Here is a 27,067-nt window from a genome sequence, read left to right as displayed (position 1 = left end):
CCACTTAAGAAGAGCGGCCTGCTGCTACTGTAGGTTTGGCAAGAGAGCGACAAGCCAAGGGCCTGACTGTAAAGCACGGAAGAACAACACGTAGAAGCTGTCTAGAGTCATTCATTCATGAGTCGTACCTCACTCAGATGATATCAATGTTGCAATAATGGCGTCTTGTTCTGTGGTCTGACGTGTTTGACATCTGTTCAGAGGTCAAAATTCACAACTTTTTTATGGACATTTTCCTTTTTCGTCGAAGTATTAAATAAAAATTGTGGACAGATGTAGGGAGGAAGTGCTCAAACAAGACACAGAGTTTTCAGACAAACCCTTTAAAACACAGCCTCTTCAACCCCAGACCTCCTGTGGCAACAGGCCTGTTTAAAATGATCTTTAATAGTACATAATTATCAACGAACGTCTTTCACATTCATTTCCATTATTGAAGTGACAAGCAGACAGTAATTATTTTGATGGTTGGATAATGAATGCACCACGTTGTTCGGGAGTCTCGCAAGAGTGAACAAGTTCGGGTGACCTTTGTACGTGGCTCGTCCCACAATGTCTTGTTTATGCCTACTCCATTCACCAACAGAGGTCACTTTTTTTTAACAGGTCAATATTATTTATCCACTGTCAGGAACAAACTGAACCATATTATGCAAAGGTTTAGACTGGTGAAAAAACTGCCTGCAGTTACAGCATGTCTCCTTGCTGCCAGCTTTTGATGATGTATTTGTGGACCACGATTCTTTCAGGTTTTTATCATCAGATGCCGTTTCAAATTTATGATTTAAAAGCTTTTTTCCGCGTCCTGATAAATATGTCCAGGTTGCCACATCACTGTGCATGTTTCAATATAATCCAATATAGCACAGGTTTACTTAATGGCCATGCAGTAACAGGATAGCCATCACTTTTCCTGAACTTTGCTGCATGGACCGACACCAAGAGTCAAACAATAGGCTTTATCTTGTTAGCATTCAAGAAAGACCGACAAGAAGAAGTCAATTTCGGCACCACTAAGTATGTAATAAGTATGTAAAACTTCAGACTTGTGAAACAAGTCTACATCCTAGGTTTATTCCTGCCATAATAATATCCAAAGTTTCTATTGCGACCTCATACATCTTTGCTTACCAACTGTATTCCAGACTTGTAAGTTAACAAGTCTATTTTCCACACATTGGCTTAACCAAGTCTGTTTAAAGCTTCCTAGTTTACCAGGTCTGTTTTAGTATTCATAGCATCCCAAATATTTTTTAACTTTACAGTTTTTGTGTATTTCACATGTCTCCAAGTTGGCTTTGCTTTGGTCTGTTACAGGTGTTGTTGGTTTCCTCTGTCTGTTTTTCATTGTAGCAAGTGTGTTTTAGACTGGCTAGTTTACAGAGTTGATTTTGTTTTACGTGCAGTGATAGCAAATCATTCTCATACACAACATGTGTGCCACAGAGAATGACTCTGAAACGATGCTTACTAGTTAGTATATCAACAGGCCTGTTAAACCTAATCCACAACCTTCCGCTGGCAAGTGTGATGTTGTGAAGTCTGTGTGTTTCTGCGCAACAGGAATCTGTCCGATTAGAATAATGAAAACATTTGCTGATAAGTCCGGGTCACACTTGGCCTCCAGCTTTGCTCAGCCTCGGATGTGTTTTACAGGTCAGGACTCAGCAGGACAACGATCACGTCTGGTCCAAAAGCAATATCGGAAATTGTCTCTCTGCAGGAAACAGAGCTCTTACCTGACCACTTTTGTTCCAGATTTGTTGACCTGCATGTCCACAGTGCAGCCCGAGTTGACGTAGGAGGCCAAGTTGATCTCAGAGAACTCGGCCTGCAGAAGACAGAACGAAAACAGTTCAGCTCCTCTAAGCGAGGGAAACGACGCCAGTCCAAATACGAGCCATCCAAAACTTCCCCATGCGTGACCTCTGCACTGAAATCCAAATCTGCAGGGAGTTTTCCACCACAGACTTGACATTTTTGAATCAGAAATGAAGCCAAATCTTCTTTGACTAGGTGAATTACATTTACAAAATCAGTTGTTGCGGTCGGGAGATTACAGACAAGATGGCTGCCGCTCAATTTAAGAACCAAGTAGAGAGGAGACCATGGTGAATGAAGAGGGTTTGGTTGAAGTGAAGACAGCTGACTTTTGAGTTCAAAACAACACAACTCAGTTGGGCACCTCACTGACTCCACTTAACTAATGAGCCAGTTGAATAGAAGTGAGTGTTCAGTTCATCAGGAATTCATCGAATTACAGTATCGGAGCACAGTCAAACACCAGATCCACTATTTAGCATCAGTTGAACTCAATTTCCAGAGAATTTCAGAGAGTGCATCCATCTGTCAAGCTTGTCATTGAGATTTTTTTACCCGCTGTTACTGCCTTACATCTATTATATCTATATAATGTGTGTTTAAAAAGTCAATGACAGCAATAAGCTGTATAAGGACCATGGGGTACAGTGTTAGATAGCACATACAACACACGGTCGTGCGGTACTGATGCCCATTCCAGTGAACGAGAAAACCTTCAAAATATTTGTTAAAATACTGAACACCACCAAACCACTATGGTAGCTTACTCCCGTCATGTTAAACTGGTGGACTGACATCTAAAACCACAGCCCATATTGCATCAAGTGGAATGAAAAGTGGCCTAAAGCTGTGTTGTCTGCTGTCAAAGTGTCCGTCAGGGATTTCTGAACCTCACCAAACCTCGGAGGAGCGATGCGGCAGTGAGGGAAGCCATGACAAGCGAGCGGACGTGTGTGGTGTCGGAATAATGGAAACCATACGTCGTCGTCCCAGCAGGATTTCCTTACTTCCTCCCGCAGGAGAAAGTCGGCACATACACAAGCAAGCCCTTGACAGACATCAGATCTCTCTCTGCCATGAAAGGTTGTTTTACCCCACCTGCATCTTTCCTGCCATCCTGCCACCGGTTAATCACTTCTACAGGTTCATCAGAAGATTCTCTTCCACTTCATAAATGCGTTTAACTTGGTCCTCAAGCCATGTTTAACCGCAAAATGTCAATTATCATATGCCAGTTGGAGTCATTTCTACAAAATGTTTGTAACAAAAATGGCATAATAACATGAATAAGCAAAGATTTAGGGAAAAAAAAAAAATTTGCATCAAGGCAAATTTTCACTGCAGCTTAAATGACACTTTTCCTGAGCTAATTCACAGGTCCTCACATCTCCACCTTCCATCCTGCATCCTCTGACTCAAATGAGGGAGAACCACTTGGCTTGCCTCTCTGAAAATGCTTCATGCCTCAAGCGACAGAAATCTGCTCCGTGAGAATGGGATCCAGGGGGAGACTTGTTGATTGTTCCATGAAAACACGCAGCACGCCAACAGATTATGCACATATTTAATACATGCTCGTGCTACTTCAAGAGACATCCATATACTGCCCATTTTGTTCTCTCTTAACTTGACGGTAACGCAACCACATGTGGGCGCTGTTGTTAGCTTTAGCTCGTCGAGTGTTCATTCATTCAGTTGGCTTTATTTTTTGTGTCCCAATCTGGAGCGAGCAGTTGGAGATTTTTAACGCAAGTCATACTTTGAACTTAAGTTTGACTCTAGCAAACAAAAGACAATAAATAATCACTCAATAAGTGTCACTATTTGTGCACCTGTGAACTGCTCACCTGTGCTCAGGTTTTTTGAAAATACTTATACACAGCATCACACTTGTGCCAAAAGGTAGATATTTTACTTCAACATTGCAGAAAAGATTCAATGATGTTGGCATATTATAACTGTTTTGCAGGAAATAAACTCATATTACAACAGTCTTGGGTCTTCATGCAAAACTAGTCTCTGCCTGACTCCTTTTAAGTGTGAGTGACTTTGACTTTTAAGGATGAAAAAGGATTATTTAGAGTGGCTTGGAGCGTTGTTGATGCCAAACACGGACGCTCAGCACAAGTGTTTTTTTTTTAACTATATCTCTAGCTTCAAAGAAAACTCCAAACATCATCAAACGACGGCCTTAACTTTGTAAAGCCTCAAACATTTGCTCCACACGTGGCTGATGCTGGCCAGAGGGTCACTGGATTATACTCCGCATGGTAAATAAATATGGCTGACTTAATCACAGACATCCTCAACCCACGGATCTGCTGCACAGATGTGAACAGAAAAATAATTACAGTGTAAAGGCACGATCACAACTCCAAGAATTCAAGTCAAGAAGTGAATTTGTTTCTTCAGTCTAAGAGGAGCATCTGGGAAGCTTGGAGACTGTACCTGGAACTGTCTTGAGAGGAGAGTGCCCAGCTAGTCGCCATGTGTTTTGTAAATCTGGAGAATGGATGAGAGTAGGGAGCAGAGTATGGGGTGAGGAGAACTCTACTGAGAGCCATCCAAGGCCTGAACAAACAAGGTCTGGGAGCAGGTTGGAAAGAGTGGTATAATGTTCAGTGGTAGTCTGCGATTTGAGAGGAAAAGTATCTTGTAGCTTCAACAATGAACCACCAAACTAACCTGGTATCTTGCCTCTACCCCTAAAAACCAGGGGGCCATCTGCAGATGCTCATCACCCAAGCGCTCAACCTGGTTACCCAAAAGGCACTTGGTGCCGCTGTACGTTTTCCTCTCACTTCATCTGCCAAGACTACACTGCACGCAATCCTGTTTCAAAAACAGATGCAGGCATGTTTGACTTTAGCACAAGAGGAGATGGTTGGAACAACTAGAGAGAGGACTCTGCCCCTCAATTGTCACACCACCAGCAACGGTTCCTTCTCAACGTGGTTGGGGCTGGAAGCTAATCCTGCGATTGACCCTTCTCTCAACTCAAGCAAAACCGCTTCATGCATTCATTCTCCCACAGTGACCATCATCTCACACGTTAATCCCACTGCGACAGGCTTTAATCCACGTAACAAGGAAACACACGTGCTATTTATAGAAAGAATTTCATCCGACGTCACCAGAGAGTCGTTGATATCTATGCCCACAAACAATCGTCTGTATTTATCTTCTCTCCCTCTCTCTTTCCCAGCACCGGCAGAAACATCTGTTCGCAGTACTTTTGGCAAGAGGATGATTGAATGTGTTTAAATACACACATCATCGACTATTATGCTGCCCAAATCCTGTTATTTGCACACGCTCTCATCACCGCTGAAGAGTCGGCCCGCGGGACAAAGGTGAAATGTTCAGCAGGCTGCAGGTTCAGCATCGTGGACTCCAGCGTGACCAAGGCTGCTTGTGTTTCTGAGACTACGACCGCAGGTATTTGAGAGTTGAATGATGGTCATCCATCCCAACACGGGTCTTATTCTTGAACTTTGAGCTGCACAAACTGAAGCCCAGATCAGCATCCAGATTTGTTTCCATGAACATGCATTGTGCATAAAAATATCCTCTCCTTTCACTGACAAATGGTGTCGTGAAGAGGACGGTGACTTGAGGATACATACGTAGTATATTTGCTATGGGGCATTGAAGTACTGTGGTAAGGAAGACAAAAGGCCATTGAAAGTATGGTTCATTCAACACAAAGTCACCAAGGTCACTATTTTGTGATGGCGGTGCATAGAGGGTTCATATGTTAGTTGCACAACACAGTGCAGATTTATATGGACATGTTGGGAGTTACAGAGGCTTCTCAGTATAACTCCTGCATGTTTGGTACGATTAAGAACATTTAAACAGTTAAAAAAAAAGATTTTCAATTACAAACAATTATTATAATGTTTCATGCACACAGGTGCAGTGATTTGTTCACTGAGTGAGACGAGAAGAGAGAGGACTGTCAGTGCAAGATGCTATTAAGTCATTTAGAAAGTGATCTTATGTTCATAAAAAGTCTAGTTAGGAGTGTTGTTTTTTTGTGATTTTTAACATGAGTGTAACACAAAAGCAGAAAGCAAGAGTGACAAAACCACCCAGGCAGCTCAGGCCAACCACATCTGCTAAACTGGTCTGGATGTTGCTCTGATCTAGTCGCAGAAAAGTGAGAATATGTTATCATAAATGTGTAAAATAGTGGAAATACATCATGTCAGTTTGCTTGTTCAAACAATTTTTGAGTTTCAACCATGTTATTAAGTTGTCTTTTCTTCCATTTAAACTATTATAAGACAGTCAAAAACATAATGTTGTATATAATAAATCTAGTTGGAAAAACGAACGCATCTTTTACTCCCTGAATCTAAATAATCCCTGGTGACCTGTATGTATTCGTAGTCCAAGGGTTTAAGCATCTTGTTTATTATAATCAAAGTTGGTGGAACAAAACATGGACATTTCAACGCCTGTGGTAATGATTGTAAGACAAGGAGAGTGGGACGAGAATGACAGAGAAAGATCCACGCTTCATCGTGAAACACGTGGACCTGCACAAAGCGCTGTGGCAGGGAGGAGCACAGAGGGCTGTATTTTCCCGGAGTGGACACAAAAATATTTATCTCCGTTTGTGCTCAGTGCCAACGGTGGCATGAGTTGTTAAGAATAATCTCGGAAAGTCACTTCCTCTCACCACTGTGCCTTGTTTTGGATACCTCCACAGCAAGACTGATCTCTGGTGGCCAGTGGGTTTCATGCTGAAGTAATGTAGCTCAGTTAGATGGGGAGATGTTGTGTTATATTGAGGTTTGAGTGAGTGACGGTTAAGTTACGAAATGATTTTCACCAAATACTTGAGGAGCTCTACAACAGACCTTTGCGTGACTCTTATAATTCAGCGCGCCACTGCAAACATGTCTGTGAAGCTATTGCACCACAGTCTTGATCCAAACACATTGAAAACAAACTGGTTGACTGATAAAGAGGCATTTTTGCTCCTTTTAAACTAATCCCAGCAAACACAACATCCTTGTGTTGGAGTGGCTGGTTAGGATAAGAAGACTGCTTCAGGCTGCTTTCACTGAGCAGTAATAGATGAAGCGACTGGTGTGGGACACAGGCCCAGAAGCTAGGAGGGTTTTATTCCCGGCGCCATGGTTACCATCGCCGTAATACATTCAGGCACTTGTCTTGGAGCAGCTTTTGCCCTGGGAAAGGAAAACAGGAAGTGATACATGGGACAACTGCCTTCCAGGGCTGATTCTTCTCATCTGCTGACCTGCATTCAGATGGAATTAATGCTCTTCAGCTGACCTGGGAGGAGGAGCGAGGGGCGGGAGACAGACGGCTTGGGATTTGGTTCAAACAGATCTCGGGCTGAACTTCAGGCGGCCTTTTAGCAGTGCGGAGTGACTTTTTAGTTTAAGATTCAGATTTGGCACGGCTCTCAATGATCTAGGTCACCTGGCTTTGAGGATTTCATGAAGATTTTACCTGCCAAAAGAGGAGCCGATCGAGGAATTTGTGTTGTTGGACAAAAAATCTAAAGAAAATCACATTGCGTCTTTATATTTTCACACCAGCTCCATGAGTATAACACTAATCTAAGTGCATGGCTCTTTGCCATATTACGTCCCTGAACAAGATCTTTGCTTGCTTGAAGACAATCTGGAGCCCTTATTCAGTTTCAGCTACTATCCTGGGTTCTTCATTATTTATTTATACCACGACACACGTTACTACGGTGGAAAAAAAAATTGCAACCTCCAAAACGAAAATACATTTACAAAAACTGAATCGGAATTACAAAAACAAAATAGAAATTACAAAAACAAAATCGCAAACTCCAAAACTAAAATACATTTACAAAAACGGAATCGCAAATACATAAGCAAAATCGCAAGCCCCAAAATAGAAACACAATTACGAAAACGGAATCGCAATAACGTTGATGCAAACCGTAGGAGGGCAAGAACCTGCTACAAAGCCAGTTGTTGCTTGCAATTTTGATTTTGTGATTCAGTTTTTGTAAATGTGCTTTTTGGTTTGTGGTCGTACTTCTCTTTTGTGCTGTCTTCTGCCCTTCGGGGCCACCGTTACATGCTAACACCCGTCCCATCAAAGACCATTCCCAGAAGGTGGCAGGCTGTCTGTCTTATCAACAAAACACTTGTTATGGCTATCTATGTACAAGACTCTCACTGAAGAGCAGGCGACAAGGTTCTGTTAAGAAAGGTATCCCCCACTCTGACAACCAACCTGGTCTTCTGTCTTCCTCTGGTTCTCTGCTTGTTTTGGAGTTTTGTCATCAATTCACTCCTGACACTATGAGCAGCTTCCTGGTGCTTTCCTCCAGACAAAACAAATTGCTGCCCTGCCTTGTCCTTCATCATCTGTGTGCTCCTGTTTATGTTTGTGCTCCTGTCCGATCCTTTTCACCGTCTGGGAAAAATGAAGAGTGCAGAAGCAGTATTCAAGTTCTGCAAATATAGGCCAAATGAAACATGAAAATAAATAAATAAATACAACCATTGTGATATGGGTTTTCAAACTAAAATAATTACTGTTACTGTTAGCCACAGATCTCAAACTACCTGTAAGCTAACTAAAAATGTTTATTTTTTGTGACTTCTTTATTAAATTCTATGACATCAGTGTCCATCAACTGTCCACATTTGTGTAACTATTTCTTGTCACGCTCTCTCAAGTGCTATTGACCCACCCTAAAGTATTAAAATGAGCCCACGCTGCAAATTAAGATAAATGTTTACCTCTCACATCAGAATTAAAGTTCAAGGTTCCAGACAACTTATTTATCGCTGCGCTTGTGTAAACGCTGCCATGTGAGTCAGTAAACACCCCCTGACATTTGGAATCTCTTCCAGTATTTTTAGAACAAACGTGACCGAGACTGGAGGCGCTTCAGGTGCCTTTTGTCAGCGGTCAAGTTGTAAACATAGCTTCTGTCCTCTTGCCAGAAACAATCAGAGCAATCACACAAAACTAAAACATATCCAAGCTGCTCCTCACAGCAATCACAGAAGGACTTAGCAAAGAAAACCGATCAGCCTGTGATGGGCAGGTACTTTAGCTGTGAGCCAACAGCACTATTGAAGTCCCATATTGTGTTTTTATGGTGTTTGCTGAAGAGGACAAGGCTAGAGTTTTGAGAAAGTTCATTTTTAACAAAGGTTAATCTTCTCACGTCCAGCTCTCAGGAGGACTTCCACGTGCTGTCTGAAACACCGTGGTGTGTCAGATGTCCAAATAAGGAACCAATTTCACTCTTTGACGAACAAACACTGAGAAACTGGTGCCTTGCGTCCACGCACACAGCCTCCTGAAAGTCATTTTAGTGGGGATGTATTTATTCATTTTTATTTAGTTTAACATTTTACTAGATTGCGGTGAACATTTTCTTGGCTAAAATATGAGTCGAAGAATTGCAAATAAGTGTTGAGTACAGACAGTGACTTGTCGTAACTAGTGCCTACATATTTGGATAGCTACTCCACCAAAGTATAACTTCAAAACACATTCACAGAGAAGGAGACGGGAAGAGCCCTAGTGTTTTCCCACAACTGTACTGATGTGATATCGTTACCTGACTTCAGTCGTGCTTTTTCTGTCTTCTGTGTAATCAAAACACGAGCTGCCGCACCTTATTTTAGCACATAATCTGAAGAAACCCTCTGTCTTTCAAACATGAAACAACAAGTGCAACATAAAAACACAGTGCGGTCCCGATCCTGCTGTGTTCCCTCGCAGCCCAGCCTTCTGACCGTAAACTACCAGAATTGTTTAAACTGTGGTTTTGGAGGTGAAGGCCTTTTGTGTTGGTAGTGGGCAGAGTGGAGATTTTTGGGAAAAACTGACCCACTGTTGTTCTAAAAGTGGTAAAGCTGGAGCCCATCATAACAACAAGTTCCACTTCCGACAGCTTAATAGATTCTAGGTTGTGATTCTGTGGCTCAACAACACCTTGCCTCCACGTGCTCCTGGAGGCAAGAGGAGTTCTGTCATCAGCAGGTTTGGATAGTGTTGTAGTCAAGACCATGTTGAGACCAGAGCATACGCAGACCAGGACCAATGAGGAGGGCGAGACCAAACTGAAAACAGACAAAACTAGTTCTAATGAAAGTGTTGCTGTTCTTGATTTATTTTTTAAAAAATGGCAAGTGTTTCTTTTGCAGTCAGAAATGAATGTGTCTACATGACTAATAGACTTAGCTTCTGTATTCTGTATTCAGTTCAGTCTTGGTCTCGCCTCAGTCTTAACCACAACATTAGATATGAATATAAATTAATTCTGTCTTGTCTTTTTTAGTGTATCTGCCCTGTTTTAATTTTATGCATTTATTGTTTTCAATCTTTGTTTTATCCTGATTTTACAGTCGAACAGCACTTGGTGATGATCTTGTATTGCTTTTTTAAGTGCTATATAAATAAATATGGTATAGCAACTAGTCTAAGACATTTTTAATCCCAACACCTGAATATGATCAGGATGTACTGACAGAAAACTGCGGGACTCTGCCTGGTCTGCCCTTGATATACCACTAGGATTAGGTCGGCACCTCTCTGGACAGGGTTTGTAAGAGCGTCTTCAGAGTGACCTCTTCACTTCTCAGCCATATGTGAAGCCGTCAAGATGAGGATGAAATCCATGAGCAAAAACAACAAGATCACAAATACACCTGACAAAGGAAGTTGTACTTATCCATCTGTCTCTCAAAGGCTACAGTACATCCTTCCCTCTATTCATTCTGTTGCCATCTTCAGCACTGGGGAGACTCTTGAGTGTGCAGTGAATCTGAGCAGAACTGTGACTCAGACTCACAGGTGTGGGCTATCACCAGTGAGTCACACTTCAAGAACACCAATCTAGTCATTGAAGCACACACATTCTTTCCTCCACGACATCACTGTTTCAAAGCACAAACCACTCAGTAGGTGGATCTACACAGCAAAGGCCTGGCAGCGTTAGTCCACAGACAACCCACTGAAGGAAGCAAACCTGTAATCCTCTAATCTACACTGACACAAAATAGCAGAGTTCGGAGCGACGGTGGTGAGCATGAGTGTCAGGATAAGAGATCAGTGGTGTCGGTGGGCAGAATTATCTTCACCCACCCACTAGGAGATTAACATCCCAGCAGGAAGTGTCAGAGAGAGAATAATGCCCAAGTGACTCAGGAATTTAAGATATTTTTTTCATCAACAAATAGAAAGTATTAATTCAAGCACTCCTACGGGAGAGAGTCTTGTCCTGATTCCCTTAAAAAGCATAACACAGGCTTCAGTACAGCTGGCATTCACCAGAATTCCCACCAGTGTTGTAGTCAAGACCGTGTCAAGACCAGCGCAGATACAAACTGCTAGTTGGTTCCAATGGAAGCGTTTGAGTTCCTGATGTATTTTGAAAAAATGACAACCGCTTCTCTTGCAGTCAGAAATATGAGTGCGTCTCTATTCTGTGTTCTGCATCCAGTTAGGCCTCACCCCCCTTACTGGTCTCAAGCAAAACAAAATGTGGATTTGAATTTGAGTTTTTTCATCCGCTCACCGTTTTCCCACAGTTATCACATTTCCGAGACCCACGACGTGTCTGGCTGCTGCAGCCAATTAGCATCTGACTTGTTAGCGTCCGCTCAGAGGGGAAATTGATGTCGGTCAGTGGACATCAGAGCTTCGGTGGCGGTTCATGTCAAAGCGAAATCAACTCCTTCACCCGCTCGCAAATCATGTGTCAAGTCTTTGGTATCATGAAATAGGGGATTTAATAGAGTTTTGAAGCCAAACATGTCTCAGAAGAGGATGTGACCACAAGAGTTGAGAGAAAAGCAAACAGATTGTAAATTCAACCGGTCCAGCTATTGTGGTTCCCTCTCTCATAAAACCACCTCTCCATTTCACATCTCAACAATGACTCGCAGATGTAAAATCACTTCAGCTGACGGGCCGTGTGTCTAGACGACAACTTTTGAACCATTTTGAAGAAAACCGGGGAGCCTTATTTATTTAGTGTCACTTCCCGAAACCACATGAGACTCAAGTTCAGACTGTAAAACATGAGGGTTCAGTTTGAGTAGGAAAGTGATCACTGCTTGTGCACTCTTTACATTGAGGGAGTGGTATAGTGGGCACTTCATCACTGAGGGAAGAGCCACAGGTGAAGACCATCCACTTTAAAAACCTTTTCACAGATGGCTTACGGCTACTTTGACTTGCACTTTAGCTAAAAGAAAAGAAAAACATTGCATCCTTCTCAGGATTTCTAAGTCAATGTTTCCTTATCAATGTTTTTGCGAAAGCTTCTTTTTTTCCTGTAGTTGTCTCAGGATGTTCTTCTTACAGCTCTATTATTTATTTTTAATCGTGAAAGTCTTATTTTCTGCGATAGTTTACATCTAAGCTTTTATATTGACAACACTATTGTTTCTTTTAGTCTTCCTTTTTCCACTTTTTTGCAACATCAACATTTCCAGGCACTTTAATAATGTTTTTCTCTTGCCAGGCTTTTTGATATTTGCCTCCACAGTGGACTTCAGTTCAGTGGGGCTCCTATACCTGTACCTCTGCATATAGCAGAGCTCAGCATGTCAGGCTTGAATCACGTTGGTAGAGTGATGAGGAGAAGACTCAAGGTCATTTGAACTTTTTACAGACGCACTTGAGTATCTGGTTTGTTCCCACAAACAACATTGAACACAAAATCTTTCATACCTGTTCAACACGGACTTCATACTCTCCGTTGAGCTTCTTGCCTCTGAAGTATTTGGCCCTGTGGAGAAACAGAAGATGAAATGTTCCAGTATAAAAGAAACAGCGTAGGCGCCAAGACATAACTTGTATTTGAATTTTTAAACCGCCATGTTGCATCCCAGAGCTTTGGGGTCTCATTGTTGACCTTTCACTTCTTCACATTCATTAAACAATCTGTGCCAGAGCCTTGGGCAGAAGCAGGACCAAGAAAAAAAGCGCCATGGGTCTTTTCTTACTGGGACACGCCGCTGGGGATCGGGAGGGACACTGGACCAGCTCGCGCCAGTCTAAGGAAGATCGTTTTTGTGCATCACTCTCCCTGGAAAGTCAGTTTATTAACCTCCATTAGGCTCGCTGGAATAGATGTTAACATTTTCCAGCTGTTGAGACTGTAAAGTTTCGGGTCTCTGTAATTTGGGAAACCGAGAATCTTCTATGACTGACCTACATACAAGATGCCCTCCATCACCCATGACCAAACATAAGAGTGCATAAAAACCTGTATGTCTTATGACTTACACTTGAATTCATCACTATCTTTTTCTGTACTTAGGATTTCCTCATTTTTTTTTAAATATATATGTATTTTGTTGCAGTAAGATGTATGTATTGTTGGCCTTTATCCTTTTGTGTCATTTACACCTTTTATTATTTGCAGTTTTGTCTTGAAAACACTGCGGTGGAGGATGAAGAAGGCTGAATAGCTGTCATTCACACTTTTTGACCCTTGTACTCACTATCGGCACACAGGTCACTAGAGTCTATCCTAGGTACCAGCAGCAGGAGGTGGGGGACACCTTCGTCCATCACAGGTCAAACAGGGACAGACAACTACTCCGACACTCACTACTATGGATTTAAATTAGTTATCCCTGAATGTTTTTGGACTGTGAGAGGAAAGCTGAGTACCCAGAGGAAACACAAACACGCAGTAAGAGGACATGTGAACTGCTATGATGACCTCCAAGTTCAAATGTTTAATAGCGTGAGTGAATGGTTAAGGCAAGTGGTCATAATGTTTGGGCTGATCTGTGCATTAATACATGTGATACACAAGGATAAGACTATAACAGATCCATGCAGGGGTTGGAGTTGCTACCACTGATCCAGGATCCGCCAATCTTTAAGAGAAAACATGGGATCTCAACAGGTTGTCAACAGATTCCCAGGTTGGATTGAGTAGTCAGATGCAGGCATCACGGCCACCGCAGTGCAAACACACTGACAGCGTCTTGGACAGAGAGCAGAGAGGACATGGGGCAAGGCAGGGGGTGGTTGGTGGCGCTGTGGATGCTCTCAAGCTTACCGCCGCTATTGTGCCTTCCGTAACTGCTTGAGGCCAAAGCAGGACAGGACGGGGCGCCGTTTCCCCAGACACCCCGTCCTCTCAGCTGGAATCTAGAGGGGGATTCAACCCCGTGGTCACCCCCGAACTAACACATTGACGGGTTCCTTGCACTGTGTGATGAAACTGTAGAAAACCTTGTCATGGACAGACATTATTTTTATATCATAACCCCAAAACATCACGCTGAAGAAAGCCGGCGCCGAACAGGCAGGTTTCTTTCAGCCCTTTGAGCAAACACGGTGACAGCAAAAGTCAACACCATGACACTGACACGTTGCCAAAGCAGCAGCCAAATATTTCTCTTTTTTACAAGCTGCACTTGTCTCACAAGGTCAGACCGCCTTTAACTGTTGAACTGCCGTCGTGCACTTCCTGCAGGTTGTGGGGTGTGAGACGCAGCCACTGAACTGGAAGGGTTGGAGGTTTTAGAAAGGGAAGCAGTTGGTGAGGACCTAAACATGAGCTGCGTCAGGCAAAGATGGTTATTCAGTGAAAGGCAGTGCACCACAGTGGGTTTGAACTCTCAAGGACTCTCCACTTTGCAGCATCCCTTGGACCATAAGAAGCAGTTTTCCATCAGTGTTCGCTTACGCCACCGAACTGTTGGCAGAGCTGATGATAAAGAGATAACTTTGCAGGGCACCTTGAGGTGTCAAACTGATCCAATAAGGGGCCACTGTGGGTGGAAGTTTTAGTTCCAGCCAAACAAGCACACATTGGTTAACCAGTCAGGTGTCAGGTGTTATCTATTGATATCAATCTTCAGACACCTCAAAGGTGAAAATGTGATTGGCTGGAACAAAAACCTGCTCCCACATTTTCAGAGCCCTGCCTTAGACCCTATGGACATAGTTTCAAGTTTCAATTGTTCAACAGACGCATCACTAAATGCAACGTCCTCACTGTAGCGGTCCGCAGCACCATCTGCTGGTCAGACTGAGCACACCGCAGCTGTGAAAAAAAAGTTTGGAGTCAAACGGACACGTGCATTGTTTGGACACATGGAGACACTGTGGACATGCTGGATGAAAAATGTCCATGGAAATAAAATAGTATGACAGTCTGTCCGCTGTGATAAAGGAAAACGTGAAGAGGATATGCGCGAAAGCGAGGAGGCTTGAGTCGCAGTGGCCAATAGGAAATGAAAGGGGAGGAAGTGCCTGGGCTTCTGTTGGGCTACAGCGCCACTTCGTGGTGCACCAAGGCAGTACAATGTCGCTCAAGAAGGCGGAAATAAAACGCAAGAGAAGCACCGAAGAAGAAAAAACTGATAACCAAGTTAACAGGAAGAGCTATAGTAGATAGATTACATAGCAGGAGATTGAAATAAAAGCGTGGAAAGGAAGAAGAAGCGATCGATGGCAGCCCGCATGCGCCACTGGGTAATTTGATCCGCTCTCATTACAGCTAATTTATAGTTCTGTCAACTTTAGAGCAGATGACTGGTTCCCATGACTACGGCTGTAGCAAGAGCAAGAGTGGAGGATGCAGATGAGAGCAGCAGTTGCCGTTAAGACTGAAAACCAACCGTGACTAAAAACACTGAGACGTTAAAATAAGATGGACCGAAGAATTATGGATTTGTTTTATTATTATGGCCTTTCATTGTATCTATCAATTTATTTCTTTTTTATTACTTGACTATCATTATTATATGTTATTTATACTTTTAAAACCATCAATTTAATTTCTTATTCATTATTTTTCCCTAAATGTCACGAGAAGAACATTTTGCTCGACTTTTTTACTTCTTCTCTCATGTCTGTATTTTGTCTTTTCTTTAAATAATAACCATATTGTTACTTCTGTGTTTGCCACTCAACATTATCAGAACGTAGTATGGACTCACCAGTCTGTGTGTGCGTCATCTATGACCAGCAAGATTTTGGGTTTACGAACGACAGGCTTAGAGGGCTGACTGTTCCCCGCTGATGCTCCGTCAGCAGATGTTGCCGCAGCAGACTTGGCGTGGGCTGCCGCCGCCACGTTCTGGGCCATCTGTGCGCTCTTCACCACGCTGGAAAAGGAGCTCAGGAAGCTGCCGCCAGCCGGAGCTGGGCCGGGAGCTGGGCCGGGAGCTGGGCTGGGAGCAGTACCCTGGGTCTGTATTGGAATGCTCGGGGGTTGTCGTCGCTCGGTGGCCGGGGACGCCGGGGAAGAGGTGGATGAGCCCGGCGGGGTCGGCCTCTGGAGGTCCATCATATAGCCGTTGGGAAGGTTCGCTACAAAGCTACTGTCTGACAGGCGCCGACGCAGGTAGTTCATGATGGCGGACTGCTGGGTCGGAGAGGGGTCCTGAGTTCCTGCACAATACATACACACATATTGTGATAAACATTTTCAGTATTGTGGCACGTTAGCAAGGGCTGTTGAACATTACCCATCTCCTCCATCTAATCCCGACTAGCTCTTCCTTCCAGGCCACACCTCTCCTCTCCATATCCCTATCTGAGTCTGGCCTCCCTAATTCTGTCCACAAGATTCTCCACATGATTTACTCTTCTGATCTCAACATGTGATTGTGTCCTTTCTAGTCCCTGCCAATAGAAAACTGAACATCTCATCTTGGGTAGTTCTCCCTTCCACTCCTCAGTGCTCGATCGTCCATTTGTCTGGATGATTGACCTTGAAATTTTGCGACCTCTTCCCCCTGCACCTTCACTCTTCGTCCAGCCTACATCTCTGACTTCCATTCTCCATCCCTCCAGCTCATGCCGCTCCAGCTTCGAAGCAATATTTACCAAATTTCATCAAATCAGCTGAGAAGTGCCGCATTGAGCCGGATTGCGAAAGTTCAGGAAGAATATAAGCTCATTGGAGGAGTGCTCCTCGTCAAAGCGAACAAAGCAACATGCTAAAAATACCACCTTGAAATCGGCTCACGCTAATTTCCATGAGATTACCCGGGCAGGGTGGGACAGAAAGACCTCAGGAAAATCGTGTGACGCAGCGATGATGATGCGAAGCTGCCGCGATGAGCTCAGCTCATTTGCCCGTCGAGAAAATACATCCCGGCGGGTGAAAGGAAGCCGTTATATAACACACTCTCAAACAGATGGACCGTCAAACAGCAGCAGAGCAAGAACGATGAAATTGGGGGAAAGCCTCTTCAGGGTGAACAAATTGTAACTTCAAAGTCATAAATGAAGCGTGGCTTTGTTTCTTGCTCTGGAGTCGGATCTGAGCAGGGATTGTTACGTGTGTAAAATGTGTTGTGATGAGCTCAATATATCAAGAAAAAATCTGGGCACCTCTTTAAGTGATATCAGGTTGCAGGGACAGCAGCAACGTAAAGAGGCCCAGGGCTGAACAATATGACAATATTAGGTCGCAAACGATTAATGCGTGTCGATGATCTGATGAATTGAGGAGATCATACGGATGGTAGAGGTCACATTGTCCATTCTATTGATACACCAACTCTGCAACAAACTCTGTGCACACTTCGCACTCATGATTTGGCACTTCATCCTCCCACACACACTCACAGTGGGAGCAAACAACAGCAACCTCGCATTGTTTTTAAACCTGAGGCTCTCACTTCCCCACACACCTTCACAGCAGAATGATCTTGTGTTCCTTATCTGACCTGCAACGCCAAATACTTGCTCCGTAGCTAACGGTCTGACGTTTCAATTCAAACCTTTATTTACACTTGAAGTTTATTAGTAACCTCTTCAGACCCAAGCATTTGTTGAGTTTTGTGTTTTGCAGTTTGGGATGGGAATAACCCAGGAGTAAACTCAACTTTGTCTTGAAAGGAACGTTGTTTTTGCAACAAAGAATGTCCTTGTTTATGAGGTTACTATTGATAATGCTATTACAACTACAATATGTCAGATTCCCACTCAACAAGAAGCTGGAGACAATATTCTACATATTGTATGTAAAATGGATTCATTTTCTTTCAGGAGTTGTGCAAGGTGAGCACAACAAGGTGGACGAGCCAGATTGTTGAATTACTTGTCCATGGTGGGACAGTATGAACCACAACCACCAACATAAAAGTGTTTCTTTTATGTTGGTAGTTTTGTAAACTGAGAGTCTAAATGCATTTTTTTATGTTTCTATTTTTTTTAAGAAATAAAAACATTACATTTCAAAGGGTGCACTTGAATTATTATTATTATTATTATTATTATTATTATTTGGGACTGTTTTATACAGATACGGAGAAAAATGAAATGAAAATTAGTCGAAATAAAATTATTATTAAATAAATAACATAAAATAATAATAAATAAATAAAATAAAATAAAATCTACCAGGCAGTGTAGGTTACGCCTCTCATCTCCACCACTAGCTAAAATGTTGTGTCTAATGAGATAGTTGGCTTTGAGCTTAGAGGTGAATGACATGGATGTTTGTGTATTATTCATGATGATGTCTACTTGAGGTCTGTTTGGTGCAGTGTTGGATGAGCAACAAGAGTCCAGCAACCCCCAACTATGTGGATAAATAGATTCAAGGAATCGTATATCCTGACGAATCAGCAATCTTCGTTGAAGTGATGGGAAGCAGGTCAGGACATACAAATGTGCTGAATTGCACATGTCCATGCTCAAGTCATCGCTGCGTCAAGACTCTTGCAGCTACAATCGATGACTTCCTAGACGCAGTATTTCATTTTAAGAAGGAGTGAACGACATCTCACCATTCTGTTCTCACACTCTCTTTCCTGTGCTGAGACTGTGTGAATTCATCACCCGGAGGAGAGGGGAACTGCTCAGGCTGCCATGGATTGTGCAGAGAAGCATCACAAATACTAGCTGTATTTTGATTTTTAGCTCTATTATAGCCCCAAATGTATGCATACATGCTGAATCCCAGTCGTGTACATAAAAAACTGTCCGTTTGCATGACACACAAAAATATACAGTGTCATTTTATTTGGCACTTGGAAGACCATCTGATTCTAGAGGTGGAGGACATAGAGCAAAGTACGCATTTGGGCAGAAGAGGCAGATGGTTTGGGCGAAGAGTAACAGTTCTTGACAGCCACAACAAGAAGTCCAAAACACAGCTGAGCTCCTGCCAGGACTCATTTACAAGTGCGCTGTGTTTCTGCCTCTCTACGAAACTAGCACTGAGGATAAAAGTGAAGGCTAAAAGTGTAATCCTGAACGCACGGCTTGCTTCCTTCGAAGCAACCTTTCCCACAAACTAGTGTAATTTTATACTTAACCCATGGCTGGTCACGAATGTGCGCTAATGCTTCAGGAGCTTCAGCACTACACCAGGACATTTACTCAGTGGAGAGTGGAACACAATCAAGAAGAGTATGCTATAACACTGTGGGGGTGAGGGACACAGAGAGGGAGGAGGACCAACTCAGGAGAGTCACGACGGCCTGGAAAAGTGTCTGCACATGATGAGGGCGGCTGATGCTGAGTGGCGGAGAGGATGGCAGCATTTGAACTGTCTCTGAACTGGAGTGGATTCTTCATGGATAGCAGGATACAAACCCCTTGAATGTCTGTGTTTGTGTCTGTGTGTGTGTTGGTGCCGACGGTATCATGAGTGCCATGTTTTAGAACCAACCACCTCGACACATCACCATATTCCTTTATCACGCTTTTAAACACACAGACGCCTGGTAAATGGTTTGTTCTCATCACTGCTGCCCAGCTCAGAGCACTGAGGTGCCACTGAAGGATGAGGCTGCACAGAGGAAACCTGCAGAAGCTTCCACACTACAGGATCTGTCCGTGGGTGTGTTTAAGAATGACTATATTTAAGACGCTGGCACGTTTCCCACGATGATTCCAACCCTCCTCTAGCTTTGCTTCCGAGTTCTTTTAAGAGACTACACTTGTGGGATTTCGCTGGCTCTTGATTGATTGACTATTTTTAATAACAGCAATCAATAATTCAAGGACAGAAATGACAGCAACTGAGAGGAGATTTAATAATCTTCCAACTTTCACTCTGAAATTGACTGAAATCTGACTCTGCGAGACCACATATATTTGCACGCTATCCACAGGACCAAAGTGTTATGCAGTGTCACATCCTCTCAATATTTCCAAGAAAATGCAAAAATAATGATGATAAAATAATGCTCATCATGTTTAAATATTAAATTACCTTCAACATGTTAATCTTATGATTATTGTATGCAAAAAAATATAATATTATCACAATGTCAAAAAAAATGTATGAATTTATTCATGGTATTTTTAAGGACACACTCAAAACACCTGTCGAAGGATGTACTGAGACAAAATAAACGCAGTATCAGTGCAACTGCAAACCAAAGGCGCAAACGCAGTCAGTAACTGGCTAAAAAATGAACTTGTGATGAACACAGACCCACAAGGTGCAAAATCTAATGTCTAAAACTGAAATAAAATCTCATATGAATGGCAGGCAGAACAGTATTGCTGTGACTGAAAAATAAAAAGACAGCTCATACAGAAAATCTCTATATATTCTCCATGAGCTGCCTCTCTGACACACTGGTTTCCAGTCTTCTCTTTCCGAGTCACTCGCAATGAAAAGCTGAGCAGATATGACCTATATTCTATTGCTATCAATGTATTTTGGAGGGCATTTACATCGATATGTGCATTACAGTCACTTACAAATGACACTATCCTGAGAGTCGAAATGTTAGCCAGGTAATTAACTAGGGCTGGTCAAGTAAATGTAAATGAAGTTAATCTGAAATTTAAAGCTTTAAACCGCCATTTTGTTTTTCCCCCTTTAGTAATTCTGAGTTTCCCGCAGTGCTTTTTACCAGACACAGGCTCAACAGAACAGCCAAGAGGCAAATGTGTAAGTGTTTGGAAATGCATAAGTGTGTCACAAACCCCGAAAGGCGAGACTGCGGAAAGAGCGCCTAACTTTCATAATCAAATGAATGATTTCTTCACTAAAGGAGCTCACGACTAAAACAACATACAACAAACTTGGAATGTGACATCACAGAACCACTGACTGATGATGAACTTGTGCCCACAGAGTTCAGTCTTGATTTCGATAGTATATGAACCTATCTGTCAGTGAACAGTGGAAGTAGAAGAGAGAGCAGATCACAAAGACTAGCTAGTCTTCCGGCATAAATAAGAGTTTAAGATGTTTGGCTGTAGTTGATGTGATGTATGATACCGCATTGAGGAAAAACTGTGTTGTTTATATTCTTGCATCGATAAAGTTAAGTTGACTTTTGTAAATTTGTAATAAAATTAGTCATAAATAAATAAAATAGTCGGGCAAACCGAGGTAGAAGGCTTATTTCATCATGATTTTCTCTTTGGGCATCTTGGCCCAGCGAGTTCATCCTCATCATCTTCAACTCTTCGTCCCTGTTTACAACAATGGGGCTTAGCAGACTGCCATGCCTCACTGTTTCTGCTGTTGCCTGGAAATTTACCTAAGGCCTTGTAGTGGAGCTCAGAGATGATGATGGTGATGACTCATCATCACTGTGTGTCAAGGACTTTCATCTCATTGTTGCAGCTTCTAACAAGCCGGGGTTAAACTCCGACGTAATGATGTCTTTAATGAACCGTCTGCATCCTGTTACATCTGACAGCTGCAAACTAACTCTGATGAGGGCGCTGCACTTCAGCACTCAGATTCATGTAAGGAAGTATAAAGTGACTTGTTTGCTTCGAGTGCTGAGTGGGAGAACTCGGCTGCAGGGGAACACTCAGCGACTTCACGCAGAGAGAAGCGCAGGCAGGGAGATACAGCCGAGTCACCGGCCTGTGACCTCAGCGCACTTCTTGCCGCAGATGCCACATTAGCATCCGCACTGTTTACTCAGAGGTTTGGAAGATCAAATTTATACACCGCGCATTACCTGATCACACAGCTATAGTCCAACATGGTGGCGGATGTCTTAAAAAGGCCAAGAAGAGTCACTACTCTTGCTTCCTTTTAGGGAAGTATTTCATCTTGTTTTTTTTCAAGTCAACTATTCATCTAATTGAATACACCAAAATTGAGAATAACAATAGTCGGTAATACGAACATTGTCCACTCAATTCATCTTTATGCTCCTTTTATTCCTCTTTTGGCAGATGAATTAACTGTCAAAAGAGGCATTGAGATGATATGTATCGTCCTGGCTACCTGACACTGTAGTAATGCACTAAGTAATGCACTGTGGCTCCACCCCATACCATTCCTGATATAAGCTGCTGAGTCTTTTTATTATTATTTTTTTCTTTTTAGTTTTCGAGTTTTCCGTCTGTTTAGTGTCTTGGAGCAATCCCATATATATATTGACAACACATTTTGAGACCTTAAACTGTGTACTTTTTTACAGTGATTCGGTTGTTTTAAATGAAGTCAAAGTGTCTGCATGTTGTAACTGCTGCATCTCACCTGACCATATGCAGCCAAAGAGAATCAGTGGAGGTATCTCAAGAATCCAAACGGACCTACAGAACACCACCAAATTCAAACCACTAAAAAGCCCTTGTGTTGGTCTGTTTTGATGTACAAACATATGAATATCCTCAATACGTACGCCACCCTGTGATGAGTGGACAAAATAAAAATGTCAAAAGAGATTTTACCAAAAAAAAAAAAAATCACAAGTTTATTTATTACATATTATGTCTCAAGTAACCTAGGAACACCCTTTCTACACAAGGGAACTGAAGGCTTCCAAGGACAAGAAAGTCTGGAGCCACTCCAACTGTAGTTGCTACGACACGAAGAAAAGCTAACAATTTTTGCACTCTCACTGCATCAGTGAGATTGTTTGTATGTTCAACAACCCACCCATGAGCTTTCGCCTGCTTCTGCAACAACCATTAACAACATGTTTGATGTTGCAATAAGAGAAAAAGCGCTTGTGCGTTAAGGGGATAACAGCATCTAGCAAAACGCTCCATTAACCGTTTTGTACCAGGCAGAGTAAAGACATGAGTAGTGGGGCATCTTTTTCAACGTCCTAGCCAGTAAGTTTTACTGCTTGGATCCCGAAGCTGCATTTCACAATTGAATGGCATCAGAGTCACTGGTCAGGAAGCCCGTTCATCATCCATCTTTCACACTTATAATAGGATGAGTGTTCAATGCCATTCTTCCAGCAAAGAGAACTTTATGTGTGAGATCAGCAGTTGAGCTGGGAAAAGAAAGGGTGCCATTCCTCTTCCCTCAAGCTGCTGTATTTCATTGTCCCTCTGAACGTCTGATGAAAGAAAAGAAAGAGGTTCATTGCTAACTGTTATAGTTCAAATGAAAAGGAAGCTTTGATCTTATGCATTGTCATAGTGAGTCAGGAGGCAACTCTGCGATGCATCACAACCTATTAGAACACACTAGTTCGGCTCATCTTTCAAGTGACGTATATAACAGCAGCCAAGACACCAAGCCTGCAGACACCTTTAACAGTTTTACTATGAATCTCTCACAGATGTCAAAGCTTCTCATATAGGAGAGCACCTAGTACAAGATGTTGAAATTAGCATTCCACCACCGCTCGGAAAAACAGAATCTCAGATGGCAAAACTTTCACAACTCTGGCACCTGTCAACATTGATGTTCTTAAAACTGTGAGTATTATTTAAGGGAAACACTGCCACTGGACCATCGTGATGCATTTGATTCTTCTCAGAAGCAGAACCTGTAAAACCGGCAGAGGAACGAGGTGAAGAAAGATCCAAGAAAGTCCCTTGAGGGAAAATGTGTGTCGAAGGCAGCAGCAGAACCCCAAGGTACTGCAAACTTCTCCAGTATTCATCAGAGCAGTTTTTAAAAATAACCTTCCCTCATCCACTCTGCGCCGCCACTTTGTGTTGCACTTTTTGACTCATCACACTGACAGACAGACAACAAAGCCACCACAGCGAACGTAATGAGGAGACAGGTATAACGGAAGACAGCTCCCTCAAACAGGAACACTCCTGGAAATAAGTTCCCATGAAACCTGACAGCTTCGGAAATAACATGACGATAGGCGGTTTGATTCGGCAGCTAATAAGTGCAGCACTCAGCGAAGAAAGCAATCAATTGATCTGCTGCGACGCACACATCAATACATTTCAGTCCAAATGCCAACAAAGGGATCCTTTCGAAACATTACGTTGATCCAGGCTAGAATCTGCATTTAATCTCCAAACTATGCTCCTCAGTTGATGAGGAGCAAACATGAGAAAGAGACGATGCCTAGATTAATCATTTTGGCTAAAAAACCGAGGGATCATTAGCGTCCAACCCCTCGTGTTGCTAGGGGGAGCGGCAGCGGGTGACTAGCTTAGCGACGGAGGGGAACAGTCGCGTCTGCTTCCTGATTGCCTGATTAATATTTCATGGAATTATTTTAGCGCTGTGAAGTAATATTTGTCACCATCAACAGAGTAAATACCCTGCAAGCACAGGCAAAAAAATGCAAAACCTGAGCACGTTTTAAGAGACGAGCTTCCCTTGACCTGAATTCTCTTATTTGGCAGGTGCCTTCATTTTTCCTTGCACAGCCCAACAGCCCCGACACCAAGATTCCCATGACAGCTTGAAAATTGCTTTAAGGAGTTTAAAAGCTTAACAGCTCCTCTCCAAGCCAATGGAAACACCATTAAAATGCATTCTCTCAGGAAAATGCTTCAAAAGTAAAGTAACCGTCGAACACATTGTTTCAATGGCTAAGAAACACTTGTTCCTCCCGAGATTGGGAGCGTAAGCTGTGCATACCTCCCTGAAGCACTTGAATGTCATCTTATGTCAAACGGTTTCCACCCCATGTGAATTTTTAATAAGTCCCCATCCATAGAGCAGAAGGGCCACTCCAAATCTCGCAAACATAGCAACAATTTTCCTTATTATGAAACATGTCTTGAAAAAACTCTCAACAGAAATGCATTTCCAAAGATTCCATCACAAAAAAACACGCTTCTTCCTGTCAATAACTTGCAGGCCGGTATGCCATGCCCAAAATTAAAAGGGCAACACACAACAAGAATTTTGTGTCAATTTATCATACAGCGCCGTTCACATGCATAACAGTTTCATGCACCAGGGCGTAAAGTAACACGCAGACATGAGAGATGTGGTGTTTAAAGGTCAATAAGCAGTTCCCAGGGACGTCCGAAAGGCAAAGTGCCGACATTTTTGGTCCTGCACAGTCAGTAAGTTCAGTGTTTGGATTGTGACACAAATGGCTGCGTTCAAGGAAACAACTACTTTGCTAAGACAGATGTTTCATATCATCAATAGTAAACGCATTCAGGGTTCTCCTCAGGATTTTCCCCAACATAGGGGGTGAGTTCGATGGAGGTGTGGGATGCCAACAGAGAACACAAAAGCCAGGCGAATTGTACATCCTTCGCGGTCCTCCTTAAAGTCCATTTAAGATCTACCTTAAAAGTTGGAGTCATGGGTGAAATCCCTGTGTCGGGGCCCCCTATGCTGCTGAAGTGCTGGGTAGAATCCGGACATTGATTCAGGGTTACCCCACAATCTGACCTCCATGCCGACCACCAACGTAATTATTATTATTATTAGTCATCGGAATTTTTTCTTTTTGAGATTGTATTATTGGCATGTGAGGATATTTTTTTAATCTAATGTTTGTGCAAATTGCTTGCCTTTATTTTGTTGTGAGCTGAGTGTCTTTATTGGTTTATAATGTGCATATGTATTTGTGCATTTATTGTATTGAACGTGAAATGGTATCTTACTGCATTTGTGCCTGCAAACATTATAAAACAGGATGGTGATTATAATATCTGTGATTTAGTTTATTATCTATCTATCTATCTATCTATCTATCTATCTATCTATCTATCTATCTATATATATATATATATATATATATATATATATATAAGTTTATTTTTCTTAATCAGAAGTGAATGACATTAGATTCACGCTACACTGACTCACACAGGCAATTGATTTTAAAACACAAATCCCTCCTTGTGTCACTTGTGACTCTGACCACTGCAGAGAATGGCTCAACTGTTCCAACAGCAATGCTCAGTGATTGATCAGCACCCTGGATCTGACTGTCCCTTTAAATTGTAGCTGATCTACCTGATGTATTGTCTTTTTTGTCTGTTTGGATGCTGGCTGCTCCCGGTTACTACCATCCGATGGATCCCACCCCCACCCCCACTCCCACTGAGGAGGCAGGGGGTGAGCGGGGTCTGCAGGGGCACGGATGAGGGCTTCCCTGCAGAACCACGGCAGTCTGACGCTGCGAATCACCCCTCAAATCTCCCGACAAAAGCGGGGTCACATGGCAGAAAACGATACATCTGACTGTCAGTCACAGATTGAGAACATGCGAACGTCAGAGGAGGAGGAAGATGGAGGAGAACCGTGGATTTACCTGAAGAGTTGCTGTCAGTGATGGACGAGATGATGATGAAGATGACGCTTCTGCTGCTGCTTCTTCTTCTGGGCTCACACAAGCGGTTGTCCCCCGCTCCTCCCCTCTTCACTCGCTTTCTCTACTCCGCTAGAGCATCCGCGCAATGCATCATGGGAAACGGAGTTCGACGCAGCCACAGGCGCCGCTTGAAGCCCAAGTTGTATGACATTTCCAACACATGACATTTATTAAAATTAAGTTTTCTATGTTTTCTATCTCGGTTTTTGTGGTTTTGTCAAGGATTATGTCGTTGTCTTGTGTGCATGTGTAAATGTCTCCTTGTATTGTATATTGTGTGTTTACCTTATACTTTTATTGTGTGTGTTCAGTCTTTCATGAGATGAAAGAACTGAGCCTGAAGACAACCCAGATGGCAAAAGACGTTGCTTCACAATTGGATTTTGGCCCGATTGGTTATAATTGGCTGAGGCTGAAAATCAACGTTGATTCACTAATGGATAGTTGTCAAACATGAATAAATGACACACTTGATTCAACCTTGAATTACCTTGATTTGCGGACAGAATTGTTTGAAATTTCATTGTTCATCAAAAACACTTTATCCTGATATTATTTCAACATTGATTCAATGCAGTTTGTTATCTGCGAAAGCTCTTGATTTACCGTTGCTACTTTGAGCTGTGGTCATAAACTTTGGGTATCACACACAGGTGTCTGAAATGACTTTCTCTGCAATGGTTTTGGGTGCTTTCTTCGCGATAAGGTGAAAAGGAAAGAATAAATCCACCATTGGAGGCTTCTTGTTGTGATGCCTCTTGGAGGTCTCCCTAAGTCACACCCATCTGCTTTCG

General features: G+C 42.6%; 2 protein-coding genes across 3 annotated transcripts in view; one reads left to right on the top strand and one right to left on the bottom strand.

The window, feature by feature from the left end:
• Positions 1–26,329, bottom strand: part of LOC128757932 (synapsin-3-like) — an 80,796-nt gene extending 54,467 nt beyond the window's left edge. The window contains exons 1-4 of the mRNA XM_053863576.1: positions 26,214–26,329; positions 15,777–16,230; positions 12,541–12,598; positions 1,740–1,831 (exon numbers count right to left, since the gene is read on the bottom strand). Of these exons, the coding sequence (XP_053719551.1) occupies positions 1,740–1,831; positions 12,541–12,598; positions 15,777–16,192 (566 nt within the window). The 5' untranslated portion in view covers positions 16,193–16,230; positions 26,214–26,329. The remainder of the gene's footprint in view (positions 1–1,739; positions 1,832–12,540; positions 12,599–15,776; positions 16,231–26,213) is intronic.
• The window catches only part of LOC128757933 (transcription factor ETV6-like), a 40,716-nt gene continuing 36,908 nt past the window's right edge, over positions 23,260–27,067 (top strand). The window contains exons 1-2 of one of the 2 annotated variants that reach the window (XM_053863578.1): positions 23,260–23,439; positions 23,505–23,601. In XM_053863578.1, coding sequence (XP_053719553.1) covers positions 23,570–23,601 — 32 coding nt within the window. In that variant the 5' untranslated portion in view covers positions 23,260–23,439; positions 23,505–23,569. Of the gene's footprint in view, positions 23,440–23,501; positions 23,602–27,067 lie in introns of both variants that reach the window. The other variant, XM_053863577.1, reaches the window with a different exon arrangement.

Source organism: Synchiropus splendidus, chromosome 4 (assembly GCF_027744825.2).
Source record: "Synchiropus splendidus isolate RoL2022-P1 chromosome 4, RoL_Sspl_1.0, whole genome shotgun sequence".
In the NCBI taxonomy this organism is placed as follows: domain Eukaryota; kingdom Metazoa; phylum Chordata; class Actinopteri; order Syngnathiformes; family Callionymidae; genus Synchiropus; species Synchiropus splendidus.
The sequence above is the reverse complement of the archived record's forward strand: the minus strand, read 5'-3'. Positions and strand labels throughout refer to the sequence as shown.